Below are 27785 nucleotides of genomic sequence, written 5' to 3'. Positions count from 1 at the left end.
GTGGTCACCTGCCCTGCAGGCTCATGGTGAGCTGCCTGGGCTCCCGTCCCCGCACTGACCCTCATGAGCCCGGTCACCTGGCACATGCCCACCTGTCTCCCAGAACCCGTTTCTCCCTCTGCTGAGGAGGACCAGTCAGAGCAGAAACCTTCGGCGACTTTATCAAAAGAACGACAGAGATAACTTGATAAGCTCTGAGTACAGGAGGCATAATAAGCACTAATCCTTAGTATTGTCCTTATTATTATTAATAATTGAACTTCACGAGCACAAAGATGGCAGAAAGCTCGCTGTATTCACCTGGTTGGTTTCATGCGTCGTCTCTCACCCTTTTGGAGGTAAATGTCTCCCAGGGAAGTTGCTTGGGAAAGACATCTTAGAAGTGGACAGGCTTTGTGTTCCCCAGCCGTATGTGGATGGGGAGGTTCAGTAAGGGAGAAAGAGAGACCCCCCCACCCCCGCCACCTTCCCCACCCACAGGCCTTCCCAAGCCCCGACGGAGGCCGTGGCCAGCCCTGGGGGAGGCTCTGCAGGCTTGTGAAGGGAGATGCTCATCGGGGCAGCCCTCGAGAAGCTGAATCCACGGGGATGGTGGGGTTAGGGGAGCTGGCTGAACTTGGCTGAGGACCAGCTTGGGGATGAACCTGCACCCCTTCCCTCCCTCTGAGGGGTCTCGGGGAGTCGGTGGGGACCGGGGATCTGTAGGGCGAGGGGTCTGGGTTGGAGTCCCTTCGCCCCTCCCGTCCCCTTTAAGGAAGGCGGTCAGCTCCCACTTGTTAACACCAGGGCAGTGCCCAGAGATGGGATACAGGCGCGTGTGAGAGCTGGGCTCCGGTCAGGGCTGACCTCCCAGCGCTGGACTCTCTTCACCGCCTCCTTCCTCCCCTTCACCGTCGCCTCTTTCTTCCTCCGCTTCTTCCTCTCCCTGCACCTCCTCATCTGTCTCCTGGCTTGGCTGTTTCGGCTACGGAAAGACAGCAGAGACTCGTTGGTGGGGGGCAGGCCTTCCTCGCATCGGGACGTTAACCTCTGAGCCCGGGAATGCCTGGCACCCAGGAGGCCATGTAGCCAGCGCCACGGCCTCAGGGACTGAGAGGGCACTCGGCTCCAGCGGGCATGGATGGCAGGCACCTGCCGCTTGCTGCCTGGGCGGCCATGAGCTACCTCCCCCGAGATTCCTTGGCCCCCTGCCCTAAAGCCAGGTGTGATTCCTTCAGGGCAGTGGCTGGGATTAGAAATAATTCAGGTGAGGACCCAGCAGATGATTCTCTGTTCTGACTCCGGCACGTCTGGCCAAGTGCAGAGACGCAGAGATGCGCAGGAAGCCTGTGGCGAGCAGCAGAGGGAGGGGGCCAGGCTCAGTGAAGCGTAAGCCCTTCTGAGAGTCAGTGTCTCCATCCAGAGTGCTCCAGCCGCTGTGGGGAGCACATTCAGAGTACAGCAGGCACGGAATCAGTGGCCGCATTGCACTTTGTCTGCAGACCTTCTGGAGAGCCCAGCGTGGACGGCTGGGGGGAGGCCTGGGCTATGGGGTCAGAAAGCCTAGACTCCAGCCTCGCCTTGATGCCCCCCACCCCTGCCCCGGATCACCGGATGGTGGGAGAATAAGGCGGCCCAGATCCGACTATTTCCAGATGCAAAATGCACCCACAGAAGTCACCACCTGTCTCGAGACGCAGCGACAGGGAGACAGATGCGGGGAGCAGTCATGAGATGGACCCGGCGGCTCTTTTGCATGCTCACCCACCTTCGGACCTGGCCACTCCCTTACTGCCTGAGGACTGGCCACCCAGCCCCTCTTGCTGCTGGGCGCTGGCTCCATGGGCCGGTGATGGCCTCACCCCTGCTCCAGCACTCTGTTGTCACAGTCTCGAACTTCTCAATACTTTTCTTTTTTGGGCTGAGTGGCATGTGGGATCTTAGTTCCCTGACCAGCGATAGAACCTGCAGCCCCTGCAGGGGAAGCATGGAGTCTTAACCACTGGATCCGCCAGGCAAGTCCCTTGAGCTGCTCTGCGCGTTTTCCTTCCTCCCCTAACAAGGCAGCCAATCTTGCCGACAAGGGCAGACGCTGCTCCACGCTCACTTGTTCTCCCTGGCACGCTGGGCTTTTACTCTTTCGCATCTTAGCATCTTATCCCTGGGCCCCTGAAGGTAATGGTCTAGGCAGACCACATCTTTTCCTTCCTCTGCCCCCTGGTACCCAGAAGGGCCTGGAAGGTGACCAGACACCGCCTTCCTCACTCAGCCTCCTTCTGTTCCAGATGGAATGAAGGAATTAAGACGTGAAGTGACCAGCCCAGGCGACACAGCTAGAAAGTGCTTTGGCACAGGGCCACGGCTGGATGCCGCTGTCTGGTCGACTCTAAGTTGGGCCAACTCTTTTGCGTGGATGGCCGAGCTCAGGACCAGTCTCACCCCCTCATGCCAGGTGGGGTCACCACGGACCTCACAGCCCCCTCTGCACCCTCCAGGCCTCCAGGCCCCCTCTCCTTTCATGGCTCATGTAGCCCTGGGTCCTCATCCAGTTGGTCACTTGCATGGAGTTCAAGGTGCCCTCTGGGGTGTGGGCAGAGGATTCCGAGAAGCTCAGGGAGCCGAAAGCCTGTTTGGAGACTTAGAATTCCCCAGGAGGAAGGAAGTCACTCTCCCCATTTGCCAGATGGACAAATGAAGGTCTGCCTGGTGGGGCCACTTTCTTGGAGCCGCCCAGGAGGTCAGCAGGCAGGCAGCCGGGGCCCCGTGGCTCCCTCCCGTCCAGCCCACCCCGAGCCCCCGCGCGAGGCCCCTACAGGTTTGGGCTGCTTCTTCATGGCTTCCGCCTCCTTCCTCTTCAGCTCCGTGAAGATGATGTCGAAGAACTCCTCCTCGGCCTTGGTGACCAGCTCCTCCAGGTTCAAGATGGGCGGCTCGTCCCTCAGCTCGTCGTCCCGGCCCTCGGCCTTGCCCTTCTCCTTCAGGCGCATCTCGCGGTGCCTCGCCTCCAGGATCTTCTCCCGCCGCGTCTCGCGCTCGAATATCTGGGGCACAGGGACAGGGAGGCCATGGGAGTGGCGGGTGGGCGGCCCCGGCTCCCAGCGCAGGGGGGCCAGCGGGCTCCCATCACTCTGCTCAAGGCAGCCCCACAGAGCCCTGCTCCCGGCTGATGGCAAGAAAGCAGGGGCTAAATACTGGAGCTGGGAGGAGGGGAGCAGGGATGCCAAGTCACGCAGTTCCAAGGAGTACCAAGCGCCTGACGCCGGTGTGAAGCATGCTCTCTGGGGGTGTGCAAGACGGTGTCCCTGGACCCCCAGAGGACCAGCTCAGTGGTGGGACTGCACACCAGGCGGAGCCAGGAGGGCCTCCCAGGATCTCAACACCAGGGCGTTTCAACTCCTCTGGGTACCCCATGGCTCTGGGGAGGCGTCTTCAGGACTCCCGGCCAGGGTGACGAATCTCAGCGCCCCAGCACCCCCTTCCCCCGAGCAGTCCCTTCTAGCTGCTTCACCATTGGTATCAGCTAAGTCTTCCTCAGACAGGCTCGGCTGCCCCAAATGTATACTGTTTACAACTAGACAAAAAGACCGAGTCACACCGCTTGGATCTGCAGCTGAAGAAACCTGAAGCCTGGAGAAGTCAAGAGACTTGCTCAGGGCTGCTGGACTTCCTGAGTGGTGAAGCCTGGGCAGGTTCAGACACGGCCAATACCCATTTCTCAGGCCCGTTCCCTGACCCACCCCCGAATGTCCACCCGCTTCCCAGGAGGCAGTGGAAGCGCGTCTGCCCTTCGCTGACCAGCCCGCTCGGCCGGGGGCCAGGCCAGGACCGGAGCCAGTGTGCCCGCCTCGCCGGGGGCCCGCACCTACCGAGGAAGCCGTGTTCTTCTCATTTCTCTGGAGGGTGCACAGCCCGTCGGAGACCTCCAGCAGCGTGGTCGTCCCCAGCTGGGAGCCGCAGGCGATGAAGCACCCGTTGTCTTGCACCCGGAGGCAGAAGAGGGCTTCGTCACAGACCTGCTGGAGGGCCGGGCAGACCCGCGGGAGCCACGTCACCCTCTGCTCGTCTGGTCATCTGGTACTTGGGGAGGCTTAGGCCGGCAGCCCCATTCAAACACCCCTGGGGACTTCCCCGACCGATAGGGACCCCAGCCTCAGCCCACAGGAGGGCGTCCACACCCTAAAGTCGGTTGCAAGACCCTTCACTCCAGCCTCATCTCCCACCGTACCCCGCCCACCACACCCACCCCCTCAGTCCGGCCTCACTTCTTTCCTTTTTTTTTAGTGGCCACACAGACAGGCATGGGGATCCTAGTTTCCTGACCAGGGATCGAACCTGTGCCCCCTGCATTGGAGGGCAGAGTCTTAACCACTGGACTGCCAGGGAAGGCCCTCCAGCGCCCCTTTCATTCTGCAGTTTCCCCAGCCCCGCTCTTTCCCTGCAGGTCTCTGCCCCGCCTCTGCTGATAAGATAAGGCTGGCTCAGCTGGGAGGCTCGGCTCGGCCCAGGCTTGGCCAGAACAGGCCTGGCAGGAGGAAAGGCCAGGCTTCTGAGGGCGTGGATGCACCGGGAGGGGGGTGCACGTGACCTTCAGGCTGAGGGCAGGGTCGCACTGCTTGAACACAAAGTCCCAGATGTCCAAGGTCCCGTCCATCTTGGTGGTGAAGAAAACCGCCGGCCTCACGGGGCTCCAGGCGCCATCAGTGAGATAAGCCATGTGGTACCTGTAGGGAGCCAGGACCTCCGGTCAGGGACCACGGAGGGAGTGGGATGCAGGGAGAGCCTGCTGAGCCAAGACCCTGCTCATCCAGCCCCTCCCCGGCTCCTGGGTCTCAGCCCGGAAGTTCTTCCTGGTGTCTGACTTCTGGCCGTGCCAGCCTCACCAGCCACGGTTCACAGTTTGCACTGCAAAGGGCTCTGGTGTTTCTCTATACCTAACTCAAGGGCACAGGCCTGGGCCCGGTCCCCCGGCCATGAGACTCACTTGAAAAGGAGTTGGAGGAAGGAAAATCTGCCCAGAAACGTTCACACTATTCAGATGAAGAGAGGGCTATACTGCCTACTTGATTTAACCTTGATTTTCAAAGATTTCTACAGCAAAAAATGGAACTGGACCCTTATGTTACATACCAAAATGAACTCACAATGAACTGAAGACTTAAACATATGATCTGAAACCATAAAGCTTCTAGAAGAAAACATAGAGTAAAAGTTCCTTGACAGTGGCCTTGGCAATGAATGTTTGGATTTGGCACCAAAAGCATAAGCAGCAAAAGCAAAAATAAGTACGTGGGATTGTATCTACTTAAAAGGCTCCTGCAGAGCCAAGGGAACAGTCAACAGAATGAAAAGGCAACCTAAGGAATGGGGGGAAATATTTGCAAACCAGATATCTGATAAAGGTTTAACACCCCAAATAGATGAGGAACTCGTACACGTCAATGGCACAACAAAACAAAACAACCCAATTAAAAAAGCGGGCAAAGGACATGGACAGACATTTCTTCAAAGACGACAAAGAAACGGCTAACAGGTACGTGAAAAGATGCTCGACATCACTAATCAGTGGAGGAAGATAACCAAATCCACAGTGAGATATCACCTCACACCTGTGAGGACGGCTACATTATTAGAAAAGCCAAAGATGAATGTGGGTGAGGATGTGGAGGAACGAGAACCCTTGTGCACTGATGGTGGGAATGCAAATTGGTGCGACCACCGTGGAAAACAGTATGGAAGGTCCTCAATCCTGTTTCTGGGTCTTTTTTCTCTTTCGGCTGCGAAGCATGTGGGATCTTAGTTCCCTGACCAGGGATCGAACCCACATCCCCTGCACTGAAAGCACAGAGTCTTAACCCCTGGACTGCCAGGGAAGCCCCCCGTTTCTGGGTCTTTATCCAAAGGAATTGAAGGCAGGATCTTTAAGAGACACCTGCCCCCCTTCCATGCTCACTGCTGCATTCTTCACAATTGTCAAGATATGGAAACAAGCTCAATGTCCATCAGCAGACAAGTGGGCAGTTTGAAGCTGATTCCCTTTCTGAAGTCGCTGAATCAAGCTCTTTCCTAGCATTGGCTCGGATGTTTGGAGAGAAATGTTTTCTCCGTTTTTATGGGTGGAGACACAGAGGCTCAGAGCCCCCCAGGGCTGGGCCAGGCCCCCCTGTCCCGTCCAGCCCTGGCACCCCTCTCCCACCTCAATCTTCCCCTCACTTGGTCCACATGATGGACGACTCCCGGCTGTCCTCTGACCAGATGCGGGCGGTCCAGTCGCCGACGGTCAGGAAGTTCTTTGGGTAGAACGGGTTTCTCTGCAGGGCATAGATGGGGCCATGGTGGCCTGAGAAGGTGCACACGATCTTCTCAGCGGGCGTCTTGCCCTTGCGGTTGCAGGAGATGACGACGCCTTGCTCCGTGCCCACCATGAACTTGGTCGGCTGTGGAGGGGGTGATGCGTGAGTGGAAGGCGGCAAGAAACGTCAGCTCAGGGTTAAGCTGGCAGGGAGAGCGGCTTTCCAGGGCCAGAGCGGTGGGACCAGCGGGGTGGGGGCCCAAAGGTGCCGAAAGTGCCTTTGGTTTAAGCCTCTGCTTGAGCTGTGCCCCGCCCCTTTTGGGGGGCCGCCCCCACTGTTGGTCAGCTTGAGCAGATCCCACCCTTCTTTAGCACCTGCTCAAGGGCCCCACGAGTGATGAAGCCCCCCAGTCATCTGCTCCCTAGAGCTGCATCACCAGCCCCTCACGCATCATGTGAGCACCGAGCATTTTGCCAAAAAAAGATCCTGAATGTCTGTTTACACACGAAGTTAATGACTGAATGAACACTGTGACCCATGAGTCCAGGAGAGCCGCCTCCAGCCTCCGGCTACTACTCACTGCAAACCCGGCTTCATTGTACACCCATGTCTAATGATTGTTGCTGGACTTTTTTGGTTGTTTGCTCTTTGCTTTGTTTTTTAAAATGTATTTGGCTGTGCTGGGTCTTCGTTGGGGCATGCAGGATCTAGTTCCCTGACCATGGATTGAGCCTGGGCTCTGCGTTGGGAGTTCCGAGTCTTAAGTCACTGGACCACCAGGAAAGTCCCTCCATAGCATCTTTACTCACAACAGCTAAGAGGTAAAAGCCACCCAAGTGTCCGTATGAGTGGAAAAACAAACTGTGGTCTGTTCACGCGTGCTTGTGTTAGTCGCTCAGTCGTGTCCGACTTTGTGACCCCATGGACTGTACCAGCCAGGCTCCTCTGTCCGTGGAATTCTCCAGGCAAGAATACTGGAGTGGGTAGCCATTCCCTTCTCCAGGGAGTCTTCCTGACTCAGGGATCGAACCTGGGTCTGCTGCACTGCAGGCAGATTCTTTACCATCTGAGCCACCAGGGAACCCCGGTCTATTCATACAATGCGATACTATTTGGCCTCCAAAAAAAAAAAAAAAGAAAAGGAAAATTCTGCCATGTGCCACACTGTGGATAAACCTTGAGAGCGTTGTGCTAAGTGAAAAGAGCCCGTCACAAAAAGAATTCACTGAAGTGAATGGGTACCCGGAGGAGTCAATTTCATAGAGACAGAAAGTCGAAGGGACTGAGGGAAGGGGAAGATGGGGAGTTAGTTGATTAAAAGATACAGAGTTTGTTTTGCAAGATGAAAAAGTTCTCGTTCTGGAGAGCCCACAGTGTAAATATACTTAACACTACTGAACTGCCCACTTAAGAATGGTTAAAGTGGAGACTTCCCTGGTAGTCCAGGGGTTAAGAATTCACCTTGAGTGCAGGGGACACGGGTTCAATCCCTGGTCAGGGAACTAGGATCCCACATGCTGTGGAGCAACCGAGCTCACGAGCCACAACTAGAGAGTCGATGTGCTGCGATGAGCGACCCCACTCGAGGCAACGGAGATCCCGCGTGCCGCAACTGAGGCCTGACGCAGCCAAATAAATAGTTTTTTAAAAAAGAATGGTTAAGGTGGTACATCTTACATTAGGTGCTTTTAAATTTCTTTTTTTTTTTTTTTTTTTTACCACAATTAAAGAGAACGGCTGGGCTACAAATGGAGGGCCTGCTTGCTTAGTTGCTCAGTCGTGTCGGATTCTTTGCGACCCCATACTGTACTCGCCAGACTCCTCTGTCCGGAGGATTCTCCAGGCAAGAACACTAGAGTGGGTTGTCATCTCCTCCTCCAGGGGATCTTCCCGACCCAGGGATCAAGCCCACGTCTACTGTGTCCCCTGCATTGGTGGAGGATTCTTTATCTGCTGAGCCATCGGGGAAGTCCCATAAATGGGGTTGGGGGGGGCGTTAAAGGAAAATGAAGAGAAAAAGCTTGAGAGGCCCAGAAAAGTAAGGAAGAACGCCAGTTCCAGGGCCCCTCGGTGGGGGTGAGAGTGGAGAGCCCCACCCTGCAGCCAGAGCCCTGGGTTTGAGTCCCAGCTGCTCCCTGCTCTGGAGCACGTGACTCACCTTCCCACTAAAGACTCATTTTGTTTATCTGCAAAGTTGGGATAATGCTAATCCCATTAGCTTGCAAGACGGTCGTGGGTGATTACACAAGCTCATCGCATCAGCGGCTACAGGAGGCCAGCACATAGTGCCCACTCGGCGACAAGGCGGGGGGCAAGTGGGGACCAGCAATGGTGTGGTCACGGCGTCTAGCACTTGGCCTAGAAATCTCTGATTCCAAGACAGAACCTTTTTCTGAGTCCTCCCCACAGAGCCCGGGGCTTGGGGGGTGGGGGATGTCCAGTAAAGTTGTCGTCCACCTCCCCCACCACATTCATCCCCCAGCTTGGGGTGGGGGAGGTGCTCCCAGGGCAAGGGTGAGGTCAGAGCCTGTCCACCTCCTAAGGGCCTGGGAATGATGTCGGCCTGGAGGCAAACCAGTGACGATCCCAGGAGGGGGTCAGGCCAGGAGCCGTCCGGGAAGGTCATTTTATTGCTTTGGAGGGAATCTTCATTTGAGCTTCCAGAAGCCTCCCTCCTTGGACACATCCACATGACTGCTTTGCTGTTTCTTCTCATTATGTTTTATTTGTGGCTATGCTGAGTCTTCGCTGTCACTCAGGTCTTTCTCTGGTTGTGGCGATCGCGGCCCACTCTTCATTGCGACGCGTGGGCTTCTCACTGCAGCGGCGTCTCTCGTGGTGGCGCACGGGCTCCAGGGCACGCGGGCTTCGGCAGTTGCAGCGGGTGAGCTCAGCGGTAGCAGCTCCCAGGCTCTGGAGCGCAGGCCCAATAATCGTGGCACCCGGGCTTAGCTGCTCTGCGGCACGTGGGATCTTCCCAGATCAGGGGTTGAACCTGAGTCTCCTGCATTGGCAGGCGGACTCCTTACCACTGAGCCACCTGGGAAGCCACTATTTCTTATTTATTTTTCTTCTATTTTTTTTAGATTATTTATTTGGCTGTGTTGGGTCTTAGGTGCAGCACTCGGGCTCAGGAGTTTCGGTGTGTGGGCTTAGCTGCCTGGTGGCATATTGGATCTTAGTTCTTGGACCAGGGATCAAACCTGCGTCTCCTGCATTGGAAGGTGGATTCTTAGCCACTGGATCACCAGGGCTCTGCTCTGCAAAGCCCTCTGCTTTGCAGTTTCTTTACTGCTCCTCCTTAGTTACTAAATGCCATCTGTGATCAATTTGCCCAGGAGCCTCCTCTCATCTCATTTTCCTCTCCAACACCTCCTCTTCCCCCGCAGGGGGTGAGCTGCCAGCCCAGGGCCCCACATGAGGACATGAGTCAGGTACAGAGCAGAGCCTGGGGTCCGGATGCTAATCCTGGACAGGGCTCTTCTTACAGCATGGAGCGTCTCTGGAATCCCGTGCAGTCAGAAGGCTCGCCTTCTGATCAGCGGGGACACTCGCCAAATGGGAACTCGGTGAATTAAAGGGGCTTTCTGCCTTTACTCTGCTGCCCCCTGCTGGAAAGTGGTTGCAAAGACTACACAGGTCTAGGAGGACCACAGAGGACCATCCAGAGCACAAGGTAAGAAGCAGCCTGGGGCCCGCGAGCGTCTGATACAGCAGCCACGGGCCTGCCCTCGGCTCTGGCTGCCCCGGCCATGGAAGGTGGGAAAGGGAGGGCAGGGGACACCCACCAGAGTGGACTCGAACTCCAGGGAGATGGCCCCCAAGGCGTTCTCCAGATGCTCCTTTTTGGTGATGTCCATGATGACGACCTCGGTCGGCTCGCTCAACTTCCGGATGTCCCACCACATGACCTGATGGGAGGAGGAGCCGACTTTGAGGCCTGGAGTCCCACAATTCTTACCCCCTCCACCTTCCCAGGGCCAGACACTGGGTGTCAGACACCCAGCAACCGAGGGAACAGGCGTGTTTTGAGAATTGCTCTTCTGGTCCATAGTCCTGGCTGATCGTCAGTCCTGGGCAAGGTCCCTAAAATCCAGAAGCAGGCGGCCTCACCACAGACCTACTGAGTGAAAACTGCCAGGTGTGGGCCCTGGAGTCTGTATCCTTAAAGACCCCTCACAATATGGCAATATATAGCAACATTCAAAACGCACATATGCTTTGACCCAGAAATTCCACTGCCAGGAATGTATGTGTATGCACTGTGTTTGCACATGCTTCATGTGTATGCGGTAATCTATATGCAAATACACTCTGTGCAGAAAGACAAGTATCGTATATTAACGCATATATGTGGAATCTAGGGAGAAAATGGTACAGATGAGCCTATTTGAAGGGCAGGAACAGAAATGCAGGCGTAGAGAAGGAACGTGTGGGCATTGGCAGGGAAGGGGAGAATGGGACGAACTGGGATAAATGCGCTGCCGCGTGTAAACTAGATAGCTGGAGGGAACCTGCCAAATAGCACAGGACGCGCAGCTTGGTGCTGTGCTGACTTTGGCGGGTGAGCTGGAGGGAGGCTCGAGAGGGAGGGGAGATATGTATCCATATGGCGGAGTCACTCTGTTGTACAGCAGAAGCTAACACAGCATTGTAAAGCAATTATACTCCAACAAAAAAATTCAACCCCTCCAACACACTCTTGGCTACATTTTTGGTAACTACAAACTATTAAAATCCACTTAAATAAATTACAGCATATCCATAATTTATTAAGTCCTTAACAGGCAGGGGGCAGCACTTTATGAAATACAAAATCATCTTTGAGACATGCCGAATGAAAAACATCAAGTGCAAATCAACGTGCAAGGTGCGCAGGAAGAGTGCAGAGACGCACACGTGTGCTTTGTATGCGGACACCGAGCCTGGAGGCAGACGGAGAGGCTGATGTAAGTGGGCGCCACAGGAAGGGGGACTGGGAGGCTGCAGGCAGTGGGGGAGGACGGGGGGCTGGGAGGCTGAAGGCGGCGGGAGGACGGGCTTCACCGCCTGCCCTCCTGTACCTTTAGGCTTGTGTTCCACATGCATCTTTACCTACTGCTCAGTTTTACAAAAAAATGCAAAAGGAAACATCCCGATGGGGGACCGTGTGACCGCTGCTGCTCCCCACTCCCTGCCCCTCCAGCGCTCGTACCTGCCCGTCCGTAGATGCCGAGAAACACTCTGTGCCTGTCTTCGAGTGCAGCCAGATGGTGCCGTACACGGGGTCTCGGTGGCTGAACTCGATGGTGGACAGCTCTGCCACCAGGCTGCCCTTCCGCGTGTCCCAGCAGGCTGGCGGGGAAGGAGACGAGGGGGTAGTGGGTGCTGGCGGTACAGGCTTCCTGTCTTAGCGCAGGGAGCACGGGATCGGGGGATGCTGCTTGTCTTGGTTTGACAGATACGGGGCTTTTTTAAGAATCAGGGCTAAGTTCAAACCAGCCTGAGTTTCCTACTAGCCCCTGAAGCTCACTTCATTCATTCCATCAGGGCCCCTAACATGTAGTGAGCATCACACTGGGCCCTGGGGAAGCCACTGGGACTCAGACAGGCACAGTCCTTAGGAGACGGGAAGGGAAATCTGCCAAGTTACAGCCTGTGTTGTGATTGCTCCAGGGGGAGACAACAGGGAGGCAGTCAGGGAAGGCTTCCTGGAGGAAGTGAGGAGGAACTAAGATCGAGGAGGAGCTTCAGGATGGAGGGAGGCAGGGAAAGAGAGAGGAGCACCTCCATCCTGGGGAAAGTAAAAACACTTAGGCAAATCTCTCCTGTTGGATCCATTCATCCCCTTTTCACCTCTGTACCTCTGCTGCTGCTGCCTGGAAAAGAAACTCACAGAGGGAGATTATCCTTTCTTTGGATTCATTATTAGGACTTCATCTCTTCTGCTTTACCAAGAAAGACTCAACGCTTATCTATATATATTTTTCTGTCCTGATGGATTCTGTCTTCATTTTCCCACGAGTGTATGGTGAGGACCCACCCTGTTACTCAGAGCTGTTTCTAGGAAAGCTGGTTTTGTAATACAACAACAGAAGTCCATGATCCATAAATCTCGATTTATGGAATCCAAGTCTAAGGCATTTGGCTCTGCACCAGTCTGGCCCAGAAACGGGTTTTCTTAGCTCACTTTGCTCTGCTCCGGCAAAGCAGTGCTCAAGGGCAGGTCCCACTGTGTCTTTCTCATAGACAGCAGAGCCCAAGAGCCTGGGCTGGTCTGGCTGGCAGAGAAAACCACTGAAAGGGGTTAGGAGTGATGAGCGAGGCAGGGCTCCTGAATAAACCATGGCCAAGTGACTCCGTTTCTGTCTTTCAGAGCGCCAGCACCCAGATAAAGTTGCAGGGAGATTGATGGGCTTCCCTGGTGGCGCTAGTGGTAAAGAATCCGCCTGCCGGTGCTGGACATATAAGAGATACGGGTTCGATTCCTGAGTGGGGAAGATCCCCTGGAGGAGGGCATGGCAACCCACTCGAGAACTCTTACCTGGAGAATCCCATGGACAGAGAAGCCTGGCGGGCTACAGTCTATGGGGTCACAAAGCATCGGACACGACTGAGCGACTAACGCTTTCACTTGATGGGAATCCACTTCTATTTCATCACAGAGGGGCTCCCTGGAGGTGGGGGCAGCAGGTCTAAGAGGGAGGTCAGAGGTCTCAGGAGGCCAGGAGGCATCCTGATCACGTAGAGTTTCTGGGAAGTTTCCCAGCCCTTCTGGCTCCTACTCCTGGACAGAAGGGGACCCCTCATCATGCCTGGTTGAGTCCGGCCTGGGGCGCAAACAGGAGGATTAAGAGTTTGGCTATTCCAAGGCCAGGGGTGGCCGGAAGGCAGGAAACTTCAGGGCCATGGAGACGGGTTTCTTCTGAGTTCACATGGGATCGAAACATCAGTTTTCTGGGTGTCACACCAGCAAAAATAGCAGAGCGAGGACCTCTGAGAATTCTCTCTTCCATAAAAGCCATGAGAATGTTGGCAAAATCGATGATCAGAATCAACTTTTTCAGAACTCCGGAAATTAGCCAAAGGCTGGCAGCAAATCAGAGTGTTTATTCAAGAAAAATAGCTGAATCTTGATAAGAACAGTAAGTTTTGTTGCATTTTGGCTTGCCCCAGTTAAGATGCTATAATCTCCGGTTCTATGATAGCCTTGAAAAATAACTCTCTGCCTTCCTGTTAAAAACCCAATATCTTGGCAGCCACAGGATGGAGCAGAATGGAGCTGGAGCTCTTTCAAAGTCTCCTATTCAAAGAGTTGTCACTGTTTGACCTGTCTCGTGGTTCCCTGGAAGACCTCCTCCCCGTTTGCAAAGTTGTCTGTATTCAGCTTGACTCAGAGCTTGCCCAGGGAAAAGGGTCTTTTTAACAAGTCTGTCTTGAAAATAATTAAAATTGCAGGCAACTGATTAACTTTGCAGTGTCCGGAAGTGGTGGATAACAGGTGGGGCAAACAGCAGGCTAGCCGAAAAGCTTCAAAGGAAAAGCCGGAGAGTGAGCTGTCCATAGGGGCTTTGAAGAGCTCTGACGTGTTCCCGGGAAACTAGAAGCTCCCGGGGCTGTGCGCACACCTTTGCTGTTGCTGTTCAGTCACATCTGACTCTTTGTGACCCCGTGAACTGCAGCACACCAGGCTTCGCTATTTCCTTCACTATTCACTTCCTTCACTATTTCCCAGAGGTTGCTTAAACTCATGTCTGTTGAGTTTGGCACTGGCATCACCATGCCATTCAACCATCTCATCCTCTGTCGCCCCCTTCTCCTCCTGCCCTCAATCTTTCCCAGCATCACTGTCTTTTCCAATGAGTCAGATGCTCACATCAGGTGGCCCAAGTATTGGAAGAACTGGGAGGCCCTCAGCTCTCACCTCTGGCTGACCTGCAGGCTCGGTGGGGCGGCTAAGGCCAAACTGACAACTGCCCGGCTATGTGCTGAAAGTGTGCTCAAACGCGCACAGAGGCTTCCAGGAAAGTCTGCAAGAGTTTTTGGCCGTAGATGGCAACAAGCAGGAAACATTCATCTCAAATGCACATGGAATATTCTCCAGGACAGATTCCATAAAACAAGTCTCAACAGATTTTTAAAGACTGAAATCACAAAAGGTATCTTGTCTTACCATAATAGAATAAAACTAGAAATACCAGTAACTGAAGGAAAAGTGGAAAGTTTACAAATATATAGAAAGCAAACAACATATTTCTAAATAACCCATGGGTCAAAGGAGAAATCAAAGGGAAATTAGAAAATACAAAATGCACGAATATGGAAATACAACATACAAAAACTTAGTGTAGCTAAAACAGTGCTCAGAGGGAAATTATAACTTTAAACATCTGTATGTTTAAAAATCTCAAATCGATAATCTAACCTTCTACTTTAAGAAATTTAGAAAAAGAAGAACAAGTTAAACCCAAAGTAAGCAGAAGGAAGGAAATAATAAAGATTAGGGTGGAAATAAATGAAATGGAGAATAAAAACCAACTTAGAAACTTCAATAAAATAAAATATAAAGTTGGTTCTTTGAAAAGAAAACAAACTTTACCAACCCCTATCTAGACTGACCAAGTGAAAAAAAAGAACACTCAAATTACTAAGATTAGGAAAGAAACAGGAGACGTTACTGCCAACCGCACAGAAATGAAATGACTGTAAGAGAATGAACAATTATATCTCGACAAATGAGATTACCTGGACGAAACACAAAAATTCTAGAAAAACACAAGCTATCAAAACTGATCCAAGAAGAAACAGAAAACACGAGAAGACCTGTCACACATAAAGAGGTTGAATTTTCTCTTTTAACACCAGCAATAAGGAAAATCCTCGGACCAGACGGCTTCATTGGTGAATTCTACCAAATATTTAAGGAAGAATGAATATCAACTCTTCACAAACACTTTCAAAAAAAAAAAAGAAGAGGAAGAACCACTTCTCCACTCACTCTGTACGGCTGGTATTACTCACACTCATTATCATATATAAGGGCTTCCCAGGTGGCCCTAGTGGTAAAGAACCCACCTGAAATGCAGGAGACACAAGAGATGCAGGATCTAACCCTGGGTTGGGAAGATCCCCTGGAGAAGGAAATGGCAACCCGCTCCAGTATTCTTGCCTGGAGAATCCCATGGACAGAGGAGCCTAAAGAGCTGCAGTCCATGAGGTCGGAGGGACAGGACCGAGCGACTTGGCACACATTACCCACCGTGTCAGGTAGCCTGTCCTGACCGCCTCTCCCGAGATGGAGCTCCCCAGTGATGTCACCAGCCTTTGCCTCTAGTTGCCTTAGCCTGGCTCAGGGAATGCTGTGTGCTTAGTCGCTCAGTCGTGTCTGACTCTTTGCGACCCCATGGACCGTAGCCCGCCAGGCTCCTCTGTCCGTGGACTTCTTCAGCCAAGAACACTGGAGTGGGTTGCCATGCCCTCCTCCAGGGGATCTTCCCCACCCAGGGATCGAACCCATATCTCTCCCATTGCAGGCAGATTCTTTACCGTCCAAGCCACCAGGGAAGCCCTGGTCCAGGGCAGGTGCAGTAAATGTTCCTTGACTTTACTCGACCTGTACTTTTTCTTAACTTCTAATTTTGAACGAACTTCAGACTCACTTGAACTTTTACAAATGAAGACACTGCTGCTGCTGCTGCTAAGTCGCTTCAGGCGTGTCCAACTCTGTGCAACCCTATAGACGGCAGCCCACCAGGCTCCCCCGTCCCTGGGATTCTCCAGGCAAGAACGCTGGAGTGGGTTGCCATTTCCTTCTCCAATGCAGGAAAGTGAAAAGTGAAAGTGTAGTCGCTTCAGTCGCGTCCGACTCTTTGCGACCCCATGGACTGCAGCCTACCAGGCTCCTCCATCCATGGGATTTTCCAGGCAAGAGTACTGGAGTGGGGTGCCATTGCCTTCTCCGGAAGACACTGATGAGGCAGCAACAAAACTTGTCTCACCTTGACGCCTGAAAGCTTCAGGAAGTACCCCACCACCCCGACTTTGTCCTCTACAGCAAGCCTGGTCTGGCAGGTGGACCCTGGCTGGACCGCAGCGGAGCCTCGCTGCCTCAGAGCCCGGGAGAGGTTGGTTAAGCACCCGGGTGGTGGTGGGGGGGGCCTTCCTTACCGATCTGCCCATTGTAGCAGCCTGCCAGGAGCACGTGGGAATCTTTGGGGTTATACTCCAAGGTGACAAGAGGAGAAGACGGCTTTAGGGTGATTTCTGGCCTGTTGGGGTTTTCTATAAGGCAGAAAAAAATATATATATACTACCAGACCTGGAAAGAAAAGGACAGAGTCAAACAATTCAACCCCTAGTCCAGGTCGGGGGCAGTGGGGCAAAGCTAGGAAGCCCCTCTCCGGGCTGCAACCTCTGGTCCTCAGTGACCAGCCTCTAGCCCTAGAGGTTCTTCTACAGATGTTATTTTTTGGGAATCAAGTGTGTGTGTGTGTGTGACTGTCATTCTACTCCATCTCCCAGGTCAGTATAAAATGAGGTTTTGACCCTAGGGCTTTTACAGAACGCTAACTCTCCCGTGATTTCTGTGAACCAGTTGCCCTGTGTGTACAGCAGAGAGAATGATGGAGGGACAATAATGTCAGCCCACGGGGGGCAGTAAGAGTTCGCTGAGCGGCTCAAAAGTGGAAAGTGCTCGCTCCGTGCTCGGCTCCCACACCGCTACCAAGAGCTAATGTTCATTTTCACAATGACAGCGACGAGCGACGTCTGAGAGCGTGGAGCCCCCGCCCCCTGCCCCCTGACAGGCTATGCCTGTGCAGTGAGCCCCTTTGTCCACTGTGGTCCCCGCTCCCGGGTGGACACACTGCCCTACTGGCCAGAAATTAGGGACAAGTGCCCGGCAGGCAGGACAGGGGGGTCCCCTTCCCTCCCCCCGGGTCCCTTCTCAGACTGCTGGGGACTCTCTGATACGCTCTTCAGGGGCCCAGAGTTGGGACTCCAGGTCTGGTCTTGAATGCCCTGATTCAGGATCCGGAAATGAAGGGAGTTCCTGCTTCTGCTGTGGCTTCACTTGACTGCATCTGAACCCAGGCAGGGACAGGACAAGACGTTGGCTTCCTCCAGGCTCCTGGGATCCCGGCGCTGGACCAGCCCCCCGACAGGCCCGCTTCTTCCACCTCCCCCAGAGCGTTCGCTGGCCTCTGCCGGGCTCCCTCTCCTTCCCGGGTCCCCAGGCCCCTCTGAGCCTCACCCAGGTCCCAGATGTACGATTCGTTGCTCATGCCCTCGGGTGCCCGTTGAAAGTTCAAGCAAGAATACGCCACTGCCAACTTCCTGTTGCCATCGGGATGCCAGGAGACATGTGTGGCTGGCCGCTTAATTTCCTGGGGGTCCCTTTAGAGGAGGGCGAGAGGGCAGAAGACCAGAGTGTCTGGATCCCCAGACTTCCTATTCATATTTGCTCATTTTTTTTTCTTAAAAGAATTCAAACGTCTTTAAATATTCACTAGAAGAAATTTACTTTAAAAACAAAGCCTCTAGGACCCTTAATTGGAAAACTGATCTCACAACCACAAAGAAAACTAATAAAAAAAGAGAGAATGGAAATAAAATTTTAAATTTCGGTCTGATGTCTTCATTTGCTGAAAGTTCTGCGCCTGAGACTTGATCTCTCATTAATATTAAACTATGAGGGAAGATGAAGAATCTGGCTCTTTGGTATTTGCCCAATTGAATCAAAAACTTCTGTCCACACAAAAGGCTGCATGCAGAGGTCTACAGCAGTAGTATCTGCAACTGCCAAAACTTGGAACCAACCAAGATGCCCTTCAGTAGGTAAGTGGATAAATTGTGGTACATTCAACATTGTTATTACTCAGCATTAAAAAGTTTCCACCATGTCTTTTCATGGCTTGATAGCTCATTTCTTTTTAATGCTAAGAGAAAGAAACCGATCTGAAAAGGCTATATGTTGTGTGGTTCCAACTATATGACATTCTGGAAAAGGCACAACCACGGAGCCAGTACAAAGATCAGTTGTTACCAAGGGTTTAGGGGCAGGGAGGGAGAAATAGGTAAAATACAGGGGATTTAAAAAATATATTTTTGTTTACTTGGCTGCACTGGGTCTAAGTTGTGATACAAGGGATCTAGTTCCCTGACCGGGGATTGAACCTGGGCCCCATGCGTTGGGAGTTTGGAGTCCTAGCCACTGGGACCACAGAGGACTTTTTTTTTTTAATTGAAATATGTTGATTTACAGTGTTAGTTTCAGATGTGCAGCAAAGGAAATATATATATACACATTTTTTTTCAGATTCATTTCCATTTAGGTTATTACAAGATATTCAGGGGCTTCCCAGGTGGCTCAGTGATAAAGGATCCAGCTGCTAATGCCGGAAACGAAGGAGACACGGGTTCAGTCCTGGGTCAGGAAAGTTCCCTGGAGTAGGAAATAGCAACCCACTCCAGTATTCTTGCCTGGGAAATCCCATGGGCAGAGGAGCCTGGTGGGCTACAGTCATGGGGTTGCAAAGAGTTGGACACGACTGAGCACACAAGATACTGAATATAATTCCCTGTGCTGTATAGCAGGTCCTTGTTATTTATTTATTTACATATAGTTGTGTGTATCTATTAATCCCAGACTTCCGATTTATCCTCCCCCTTTTCCCTTTTAGTAACCATTTTTTTTCCTATGTCAACACAGGGGACTTTCAGGGCAACGAAACTATTCTGTGTCTTGCCATCTATGACACCAAGAGGGAGCCCTAATGTGAACTACAGACTCGGGGTGTGCTGGAGGCTGAGCACATCCCCTCAAACCTCCTGTGTTGAAGCCTAATCTCCAGTGTGCTGGTATCCGGAAGTGGGGCCTTTGGGAGGTGATTAGGCTGTGAGGGTGGAGCCCCTATGAATGGGATCGGTGCCCTTACAAAAGAGGGTCGAGAGAGACCCTCACCCTTTCTGCCTTGTGAGTTCTCAGCAAGAAGGCGGCTGTCTCTGAATTATTAATAAAAATCGAGCCGTGAGAATTTTGAAACATCCAGTGGTCAGGACTTGGTGCTCTCTCTGCTGCAGGCTTGGATTCAATCTCTGATCAGGGAACTAAGATCCCACAAGTTTCGAGAAGCAGTTAAAAAAAAAAAGAGAGTCCTCACGAGACACAGACTCTGACCTTGCTGGCACCCTGCGCTCAGACTTGCATCCCCCAGAGTGATGAGGGATGCGTTTCAGTTGTTGGTAAGCCACCCAAGTGATAGTATTTTGAGACGGCAGCCTGAGCGGACTAAGGACAGGGCGTAACGCTGTCCTGTGTTGCGCTCTGACTGTGACAAATGTCCCACCTACGGGGTGGGGGAGGCAGGAGACGCTGCTGGGGGGAGAGGCCCTGTGGGTGGGGGGAGGATGGGCGTGTGGGAATTCTCTGTACTTTCTGATCCGTTTTGCTGGGGACTAAAACTGCTTGAGAGGCTGCTTTGGGAAAGATCCAAGGTGTTCTCCTTACTTGTTGCAAGTAATAATTCTTTCTTTCTTTGGGGAAAAAAAACAACTGCTCAAAAAAATATTAGCTCAATTTGGTGGCTCAGATGGTAAAGTCTGCCTACAATGCGGGAGACCTGGGTTCAATCCCTGGGTTGGGAAGATCTCCTGGAGAAGGGAATGGCAACCCACTCCGGTGCTCTTGCCTAGAAAATTCCATGGACAGAGGAGCCTAGTGGGCTACGGGGTCGCAAAGAGTTGGACACGACTGAACGACTTCACTTTCACTTTCAAAAAATGAAAGGGGAGAGACAATGTGTAAGAGTGAAAAAAACATTAAAGACTTAATGGCCCCACATGTGGACTCAGAGGGGGAAGGTGGGGGCAACTGAGAGAAGAGCATTGACACACACACACCATGACTACCATGCGTAAAGGAGCTGGCAAGTGGGAGCCTGCTGCACAGCACGGGGAGCTCGGTGATGACCTAGAGGGGCGGGACTGGCGGGGGCAGAGAGCGCCAAGAAGGAGGGATGTGCGCATGCCTATGACTGACTCGCTGCATTGTGCGGCAGAAACGAACACAAGCGGTGAAGCAATTATACGCCAACGTTGAGAAAGTAAGTTGAAAGAAAAAGACGTGATGGTCCCAAGCTGACACTTTGTCATGGAAGTCATCGGAAGACATGAACAAAAGGAGGAAATGAAATAAGTTTCTGGTCGTGTGACTCATCCACTTCACTCCTCCCTGGGGGCACGGCTAGAGCAGCAGCAGCCCAGGTTGAGTCCCATCCTTGGCTGGGTCACCCACCCGCTGAGAGCCCTGAGCACGTCTCCTCCCCGGGGCCAGGTTCCTCGTCTGTCAAACGTGGAGGTTGGATGTGATGATTCCTCATGCATCAGCCCTCTCGGGTGTCCATACGTAAGGTCAGATGCTGGCAGCAGAGAAGGCGGCCCCCGCCCCGCCCTGGCCCCTCTCTTGCATGCCCATTGCTAGAAGTCTGCAGTGCCCACCAGGACTCAGCCCTGGATCAGAAGAGTCCTTGCTGGTCGTGCTCGGACTGGGTCAGACACTTTCCAGGTGGCAAAATGAATCCCCTAGAGTTGGCATTTGATGCTAGTTAGTGGCTTCCAAAGTCACAGGTTTTCTCTGCATATTCAAGAACACACACCTGCACGTATATACATACGTATACATATATGCATATATACATGCACATATACATAGGTATATTTGATTTTCTCTTTTGGCGCATAATTGCTTTTCAGCGTTGTGTTAGTTTCTGCTGTATGATGAATTGATCGGCTACATGTATACAGACATCCCCTCCCTTTTGGACTTCCCTCCCACCCCTCGAGGCCATCACAGAGCACCGAGCCGAGCTTCCTGTGCTTTACGCGTGATCGTGGACACAGGTCAGTCCCAGTCTCCCACTTCCCCCTCCCCTCCCCGCACCGTGTTCACAGGTCCGCTCTCGACCTCTGCATCGCTACTCCTGCCCTGCAAAGAGGTTCATCTGTACCGTTTTTCTAGATTCCCACATACGTGTGTTAACATACGACATTTGTTTTTCTCTTTCTGATTTACTTCACTCTGTATGACAGACTCTAGGACCACCTGCGTCTCTATAGAGTGACCCTATTTCGCTCTTTTTAGTGGCTGAGTAATATCCGTTGTGTATATGTACCACATCTTCTTTATCCATTCATCTGTCATTGGACATTTAGTTTGCTTTACCTAGGTGTATTTTCAACAAAATGTAGTGCTTTCTACACACGGTTCTGCGTCTTGATTTGGTTTGGTTTCACACAGCAATCTCAGAAACTCTTGCTTAAGGAGCTGCCTCATTCGTTCAGATGGCTGAGTGGTAGTCAGCGTGCGGGCATAGCAGAATTGCCGGAACCAGACCCTACTGATGGGTTTAGTGTACTCCCAGTCTCTGGCTAGTGCACACCCTGCTGCAGTGAATATCCAGTGATCTCACACACGTCTCCGGGCTAAGCTTCTGTTACACTGCTGTCCTTGGAGGTTATTCCAGGCAGACTCCCAAGTGCTTGGGACAAGGGTCTTTTTTGCTCACAGTGCAGCCAGATCACGGATGTCTGGTGCTTTGGACCTTCCCCACACAGTATGAATCGACCCCACGTGTACTCAGCTTTGCAAATTTGCTTTATTCTTTCCTGAGACGGACTCTCTCCTCCCTTTCCACCCACCAGGCCTGCCTCCAAGGTAGGGACCACTTATCTACTGGGCATTTGATCGCTCTGTCCCTTATTTAGCTCAGAGCACAGAGGGCATTATCCCCACAGCATGGAGAGATGGGTAAGGGGTCCCCTTTGGAAGCACCCATCCACAGGGGTGACAGAGGTCGGCCAGGCACCTGCCTGGCTACAGAGGTACCTGAAAACATTGATGGTCTTAGCTGACGGGGCCTCGTCCGTCACCTCCACCGCATCCTCGTCGTCAAAATACTCCTGGTAGATGTCGATGGCGTTATTCTGCTTGATACAGTGCTCCATGATCTGCGGGGGACACAGCGGGAGTCCTTAGTGGTAAAGGGAGGTCCTTTCAGCCTGACCAGGGCTGAGATGGAGTCTGGGAGGGAGGAGAGACATCCCGCAGTCTTTTGCCTTCCTTCCAGGCCACGAATTTTCAATGGGGGCAACATCTACCCCGCAAAAGGGTGGAGATTGGTTCCAATTGTTTTCAAATTGCTTCGTGGGGGTAAAATAATATCACGTTTTTTTTTTTTTTTTTGTACAAAGTACAGACATACATTTTGTGGTTGTTGCTCAGTTGCTAAGTCGTGTCTGACTCTTTGCAACCCCATGGACTGCAGCACGCCAGGCCTCCCAGACACACATATAGTACGTAAATATACAGTACACCTTTGGTATTACATTTTCACTGGGGTGGGGGAATGTCTAAAAAGGCTTGTTGAGAGACAGCAATGAAAAAAAAAGGTGAAGAAACACAGTTCTAGCCAAACGGAATTAGTAGCCACTCTGTATATAGCATCCATCTCCTGTTTCCTCCATCCAGAAGGCCCTCCCCCATTATTCCAAATGTCCAACAAGGAAAATCCCAAGTTCAAGGGCCTCCTCCTCCAGGAAGGCTCCCCTGATACCTTCAGCAGGAAACCAACTCTCCCTCCGCATGGGGCAAATAGCAAAGCATTTCTTCCTTACAGCCTTCCTTTCAATGTGAGATTGTGTGGTATGTGCGTGCTCAGTTGTGCCCCCCTCTTTGAGACCCCATGGACTGTAGCCCACCAGGCTCCCCTGCCCATGGGATTTTTTCAGGCAAGAATACTGGAGGGGGTTTCCATTTCCTACTTCAGGGGAATCTTCTCAACTCAGGGATTGAATCTATATCTCTTCTGTCTCCTGCACTGGAGGTGGATTCTTTACCTGTTGACCTGCCTGGGGCTGCTGCTGCTGCTAAGTCGCTTCAGTCGTGTCCAACTCTGTGCAGCCCCATAGATGGCAGCCCACCAGGCTCTGCTGTCCCTGGGATTCTCTAGGCAAGAACACTGGAGTGGGTTGCCATTTCCTTCTCCAAGGCATGAAAGTGAAAAGTGAAAGTGAAGTCGCTCAGTAAGTGTCCGACTCTTCGTGACCCCATAGACTGCAGCCTACCAGGCTCCTCCGTCCATGGGATTTTCCAGGCAAGAGTACTGGAGTGGGGTGCCATTGCCTTCTCTGAGCTGCCTGGGGAGCCCCTGATAATACTGTGATATCTCTGTTTTTGTCTTTGGCCTCTGGTGGCTCACAAACTCTTTAGGGTGGGATATATGTGAATTTCATTTTTGCAATCTTTACTGCACCTGGCAAAGGCTAGAAGCTCCATCCAAATGTGCTGACTGAATGAATGAATGAATGACCCCTATTGGCAGGTAGCTGCTGGCTAGGGCTCCTTTGCCCAGAGGGTTTCCCACTTTCCCGATTCCTCCTAAAACCTGTTCAGTCCTTGGACTTCCCTGCCTTACCCTTGGGTCTGCTGTGGGGACCTGCCTACCTGCTCCCAGACCGAAGGTTCCATATGGTACGTGGTGTCCTGCCTCAAGGAGCTAGCTGCTGAGCCTGACATGCAGCTGGGAAAGCAGTCATGGCTGAGACACTGGCCGAGCTGAACGAAGCCTTACCGAGCCCAGCTGCATGATGGCGTTGATGTAGTTCTCATCTTTCTCCACCTTCTTCCGGAAGCGGATCGTCTGCTCCAGCTCCAGGGGGTTCACATCCTTGGGCCAGCCACCCTCGATGTGGTTAATCCCCCGGGTCTCCATCTCAAAGCGCTCTGTGTTGGCCTAAACAGAGAGTCACAGGTGAGAAGAGCCTGGCCCTGGTGGAAGCGTGTTTCTGCAAACCAGAGTCCCGGGGCTCCCGGGTCCCTGGGCTCTGCGTATTCAGGGAGGGCCTCGTGAGGTACCCTTGACCAGAGCCGCAACGTCTTCAGGTACCAGCAAGGAACTTTCTGGTCCTCAGGTGGTCGCAGGCGGCCATGAACGTGCTAGCCTGTGGAGTTAGTAACAGCCAATTTGCAGTTGATGCCGGCGGCCTGGAGAAATCCAGTTCTGACCTGACCTCAACCCTAAAAACCCAGAGGAGCCCACCCACCCATCTGCTCTGTGACACCCCAAAGAACAAAGTGACTAATCTACCATTTACAGTGAGACGGGAATCAAAGCATAGAACACTTGAGAGTTTGGATTTGCTTTGCTCATTCTCCGTTGCAGCGAGGACGGCATAGATGCAGTTTTGCCCTTTAAACTTACCTCCTGCCTCCTTTGCAGTCCCCTCACCCCGCATCTTTTCAACTGTGATAAAACATACATGTGCTTCCCTGGTGGCTCAGATGGTAAAGCATCTGCCTGCCAATGCAGGAGATGCAGGAGACCCAGGTTCGATCTCTGGATCAGGAAGATCCCCTGGAGAAGGGAATGGCTACCTCACTCCAGTGTTCTTGCCTTGAGAATCCCATGGACGGAGGAGCCTGGTGGGCTACAGTCCCTGGGGTCACAGAGTCAGACACGACTGAGCAATTAACACTTTCATAAAATACATATAACATCACGTCTACCATTTTGGGGCTTGCCTGGTGGCCCAGTGGCTAAGACTCCGCAGTCCCAATGCAGGCAGGGGGCCTGGGTTCAACCCCTGGTTAGTGAACCAGATCCTGCATGCCACAACTAAGACCCAGGGCAGCCAAATTAATACACAAATATTTTTAAAAATAAAATCTACCATGAAGCGAGGTGAGGTGAAGTCGCTCAGTCGTGTCCAACTCTTTGCGACCCCGTGGACTGTAGCCTACCAGGCTCCTCTGTCCATGGGATTTTCCAGGCAAGAGTACTGGAGTGGGTTGCCATTTCCTTCTCTAGAGGATCTTCCCCACCCAGGGATTGAACCCGGGTCTCCTGCAGTGTAGGCAGACACGTTACCGTCTGAGCCCCCAGGGAAAATCTACCATTCTGACCATTAAAGAAATGCTCAAGTTAGTGGCATTAAGAACATTCACGATGGGGTGCAATCCTCAGCACTATCCAGTTCCGGAACTTTCTCAATACCCCAAATGGAGATCCACACTCACTGAGCTCTCACTCTCACTTCCTTTTCCTTTATAAGCCATTTCTCACGAAAGCGACAAGTCTCAACAGGGCGGAGTCACTGGCCTTGGAGACCCCAGCGTGCCATGGAATTCATGGCTGTCGTCTTGTTTAGGAAGTTCCCGTGAACAAGACTGCTCTGGCCCCAGTGACAGCAGCTGGCCCTGGGGAAGCAGGACAGTCAGTGTGTTTGAACTGGAAGTTATTGGAAACACTCATCACGTGTTTTGGCCAAATCAGTGTGATTTTCATGCCGCTGATTTAGGAACATGACAACAGGGTCATCCCCTCAGTCTAATCTTCTCCCGGCAGTTGTTGACATAATCAGGAGCTGATCACCTACTTCGGACAGACCAGGAGAAATCTTGGGTTTTGAACAGCAACACGACACTCAGTTCTCTTATCTGAGAGGCACCTGTGACCAGAACGTTCTGTGGGACCGTTTCTTTTTCACGAGCTGGGCAGGTCCTGTAGGTATGAATCCCTGGCCCCCTCAGATGCCTCTCCCAGCTGCTGTTGTTCAGTCGCGCAGTCGTGTCTGACTCTCTGCGACCCCGTGGGCTGCAGCACGCCAGGCCTCCCTGTCCCTCACCATCTCCCGGAGTCTGCCCAGGTTCACATTCACTGCATCCGTGATGCCGTCCAGCCATCTCATCCTCTGACGCCCTGTTCTCCTGCCCTCAGTCTTGCCCAGCATCAGGGACTTTTCCAGTGAGTCATCTGTTCATAGCAGATGACCAAAATACTGGAGCTTCAGCTTCAGCACCAGTCCTTCCAGTGAATATTCAGGGTTGATCTCCCTTAAGATTGACTGGTTTGATCTCCTTGCTGTCCAAGGGACTTTCAGGAGTCTTCTCCAGCACCACAGTTCAAAAGCTGCACCAAATGCCTAAAACAACTCTAGGAAGAGTCTTAGAGGGGAGGCCAGAGAGAGGAGATCTTGATTTGCATTCGCCTGGCCCAGGGAGTGGTTGGTACTGGGGCTTGTCCTGACCCTGGGCACCAAGCTGAGATTGGGGGTGATTCTGCCCTCACACATCCAGCATCCGCACTGGTCCACTGGCTTCCCATGGGAATGGAGTCACGCAGTCCCACTTACCAGCCCTGACCCACAACCCTGCCAGACCACACCTCCACTGGCCCGGCCCTTGGCTCAGGGACCCACCTCATGTTCCGACATGCTGGTGGAGCACTGGCTGCCCGTGTCCACCGGGTTCCGCTCTACAAACTGCTCGGCCAGCTCGGGGTTGGGCGGGATGTCGATGTTCAGCTCTGCCTGGCGGTCGGAGAAGTTGCATTGCTTCCCAAACTCACTGCGTTTCTTCACGTATGCGTACACAATCTCCATGGTACCGGCTGCTGCAGGGATGGGGAAGGGTATGTGGTGAGGGCCTCCAGCTGGCTACCTCTTGGTCTCCAGGAGCCCCGCCACTGAGGGCGGCTCCGTGTTTCCTCTCTGGTTGTGGGGGGAAGGCTCCTAAGGGATTTGTCCAGATCCTGAGCTGCATTTGAAAAAATAATCTATGGAGTGATGACTACAGACTAAGCATTATCTTGCTTGGTTCTTACAGTTGCCCTCTAAAGTGGACAGTGAGATCACCAGTCCACTTTGGAGGAACCTGATATTCACAGGTACCCAGAATGCCTTGCCCAGGACCACAGAGCCAACAAGTGTTGCCGCTGGTCAACCCGACTCCAGAGCTCTAACTCACAAATGATGCAGGTTTTGCTGAGCTAATATGATTATCCAGAGGCAAGGAAGGAATATTGATGGTGATTATGTTGAATTAAATTCCCTGCAGCACACTGGACCTGACAATGATTTCACTTACTCTGTCAGAAAACATTTGTTAAAACCATGAATAGGGACTTCCTCGGTGGACCAGTGGTTAAGACGTGGCCTTCCAGTGCAGGGGGTGTGGGTTTCATACCTGGTCGGGGAGCTAAGATCCCACAGGCCAAAAACCCAAAACAGAAGACAAGCAATAGTGTAACACATTCAATAAAGACTTTAAGAATGGTCCACATTAAAATAAAAAACAAAACCTGAATAGTCAAGACAGAGTGATATGCTGGCATGAGGACAGACACTTAGGTCAATGGAATGGAATTGAGAGCGCAGAAATAAACCTTTATATCTATGGTCAATTGATTTTCAATGAAGGTGCTAAGAACACAATGGGGAGAGGATGGTCTTTTAAAAAGATGATGCTGGGGATGCTGTACATTCACAGGCAAAAGCATGACCCCAGGTTCTACCTCGCTCCATACAAAAAGATGACTCAAAATGGATCGCAGCAGGGCGGGCAGGTTCAGTCCCTGATCTGAGATCCCACAGCCAAAACAAACAAACGAAAATACAGTAGTGATTCTCAACCTTGGCCACACACTTAGAAACACCTGGAGGGCTCTGGAAAAAACCACGATGCTCAGGCTGAACTGCAGACTA

At 52.4% G+C, this 27785-nt stretch overlaps 1 protein-coding gene and 1 long non-coding RNA gene across 2 annotated transcripts; one reads left to right on the top strand and one right to left on the bottom strand.

Moving 5' to 3' along the window:
• Positions 1-278: 278 nt before the first annotated feature.
• Positions 279-27253, bottom strand: LOC129648591 (dynein axonemal intermediate chain 2-like). The gene is made up of 12 exons (XM_055575044.1): positions 26502-27253; positions 23876-24037; positions 22132-22253; positions 17500-17642; positions 16416-16529; positions 11464-11603; positions 10058-10180; positions 6190-6413; positions 4565-4700; positions 3846-3992; positions 2793-3020; positions 279-964 (listed from the first exon to the last, which is right to left on the bottom strand). Exons 1-12 carry the CDS (start codon positions 26682-26684, stop codon positions 836-838), a joined length of 1851 nt encoding a protein of 616 aa, XP_055431019.1. The 5' UTR covers positions 26685-27253; the 3' UTR covers positions 279-835.
• On the top strand, positions 9349-17849 carry LOC129648592 (uncharacterized). The gene is made up of 3 exons (XR_008712802.1): positions 9349-9945; positions 11047-11218; positions 17277-17849. It is a non-coding gene; the product is annotated as an uncharacterized LOC129648592 (long non-coding RNA).
• Positions 27254-27785: the final 532 nt, after the last annotated feature.

Source organism: Bubalus kerabau, chromosome 4 (assembly GCF_029407905.1).
Source record: "Bubalus kerabau isolate K-KA32 ecotype Philippines breed swamp buffalo chromosome 4, PCC_UOA_SB_1v2, whole genome shotgun sequence".
Taxonomy (NCBI): domain Eukaryota; kingdom Metazoa; phylum Chordata; class Mammalia; order Artiodactyla; family Bovidae; genus Bubalus; species Bubalus kerabau.
This window is presented reverse-complemented; position numbering and strand designations above follow the sequence as displayed.

Bases quoted from the DNA above. Each gene is read 5' to 3' on its own strand.
- LOC129648591 (XM_055575044.1), bottom strand. From the start codon at position 26,684: ATGGAGATTGTGTACGCATACGTGAAGAAACGCAGTGAGTTTGGGAAG. The intron at 24,038-26,501 runs GTGGGTCCCTGA...CTCTCTGTTTAG, and splicing joins CCAGCATGTCGGAACATGAG to GCCAACACAGAGCGCTTTGA. The intron at 16,530-17,499 runs GTGAGGCTCAGA...TCTGCCTTATAG, and splicing joins ATCGTACATCTGGGACCTGG to AAAACCCCAACAGGCCAGAA.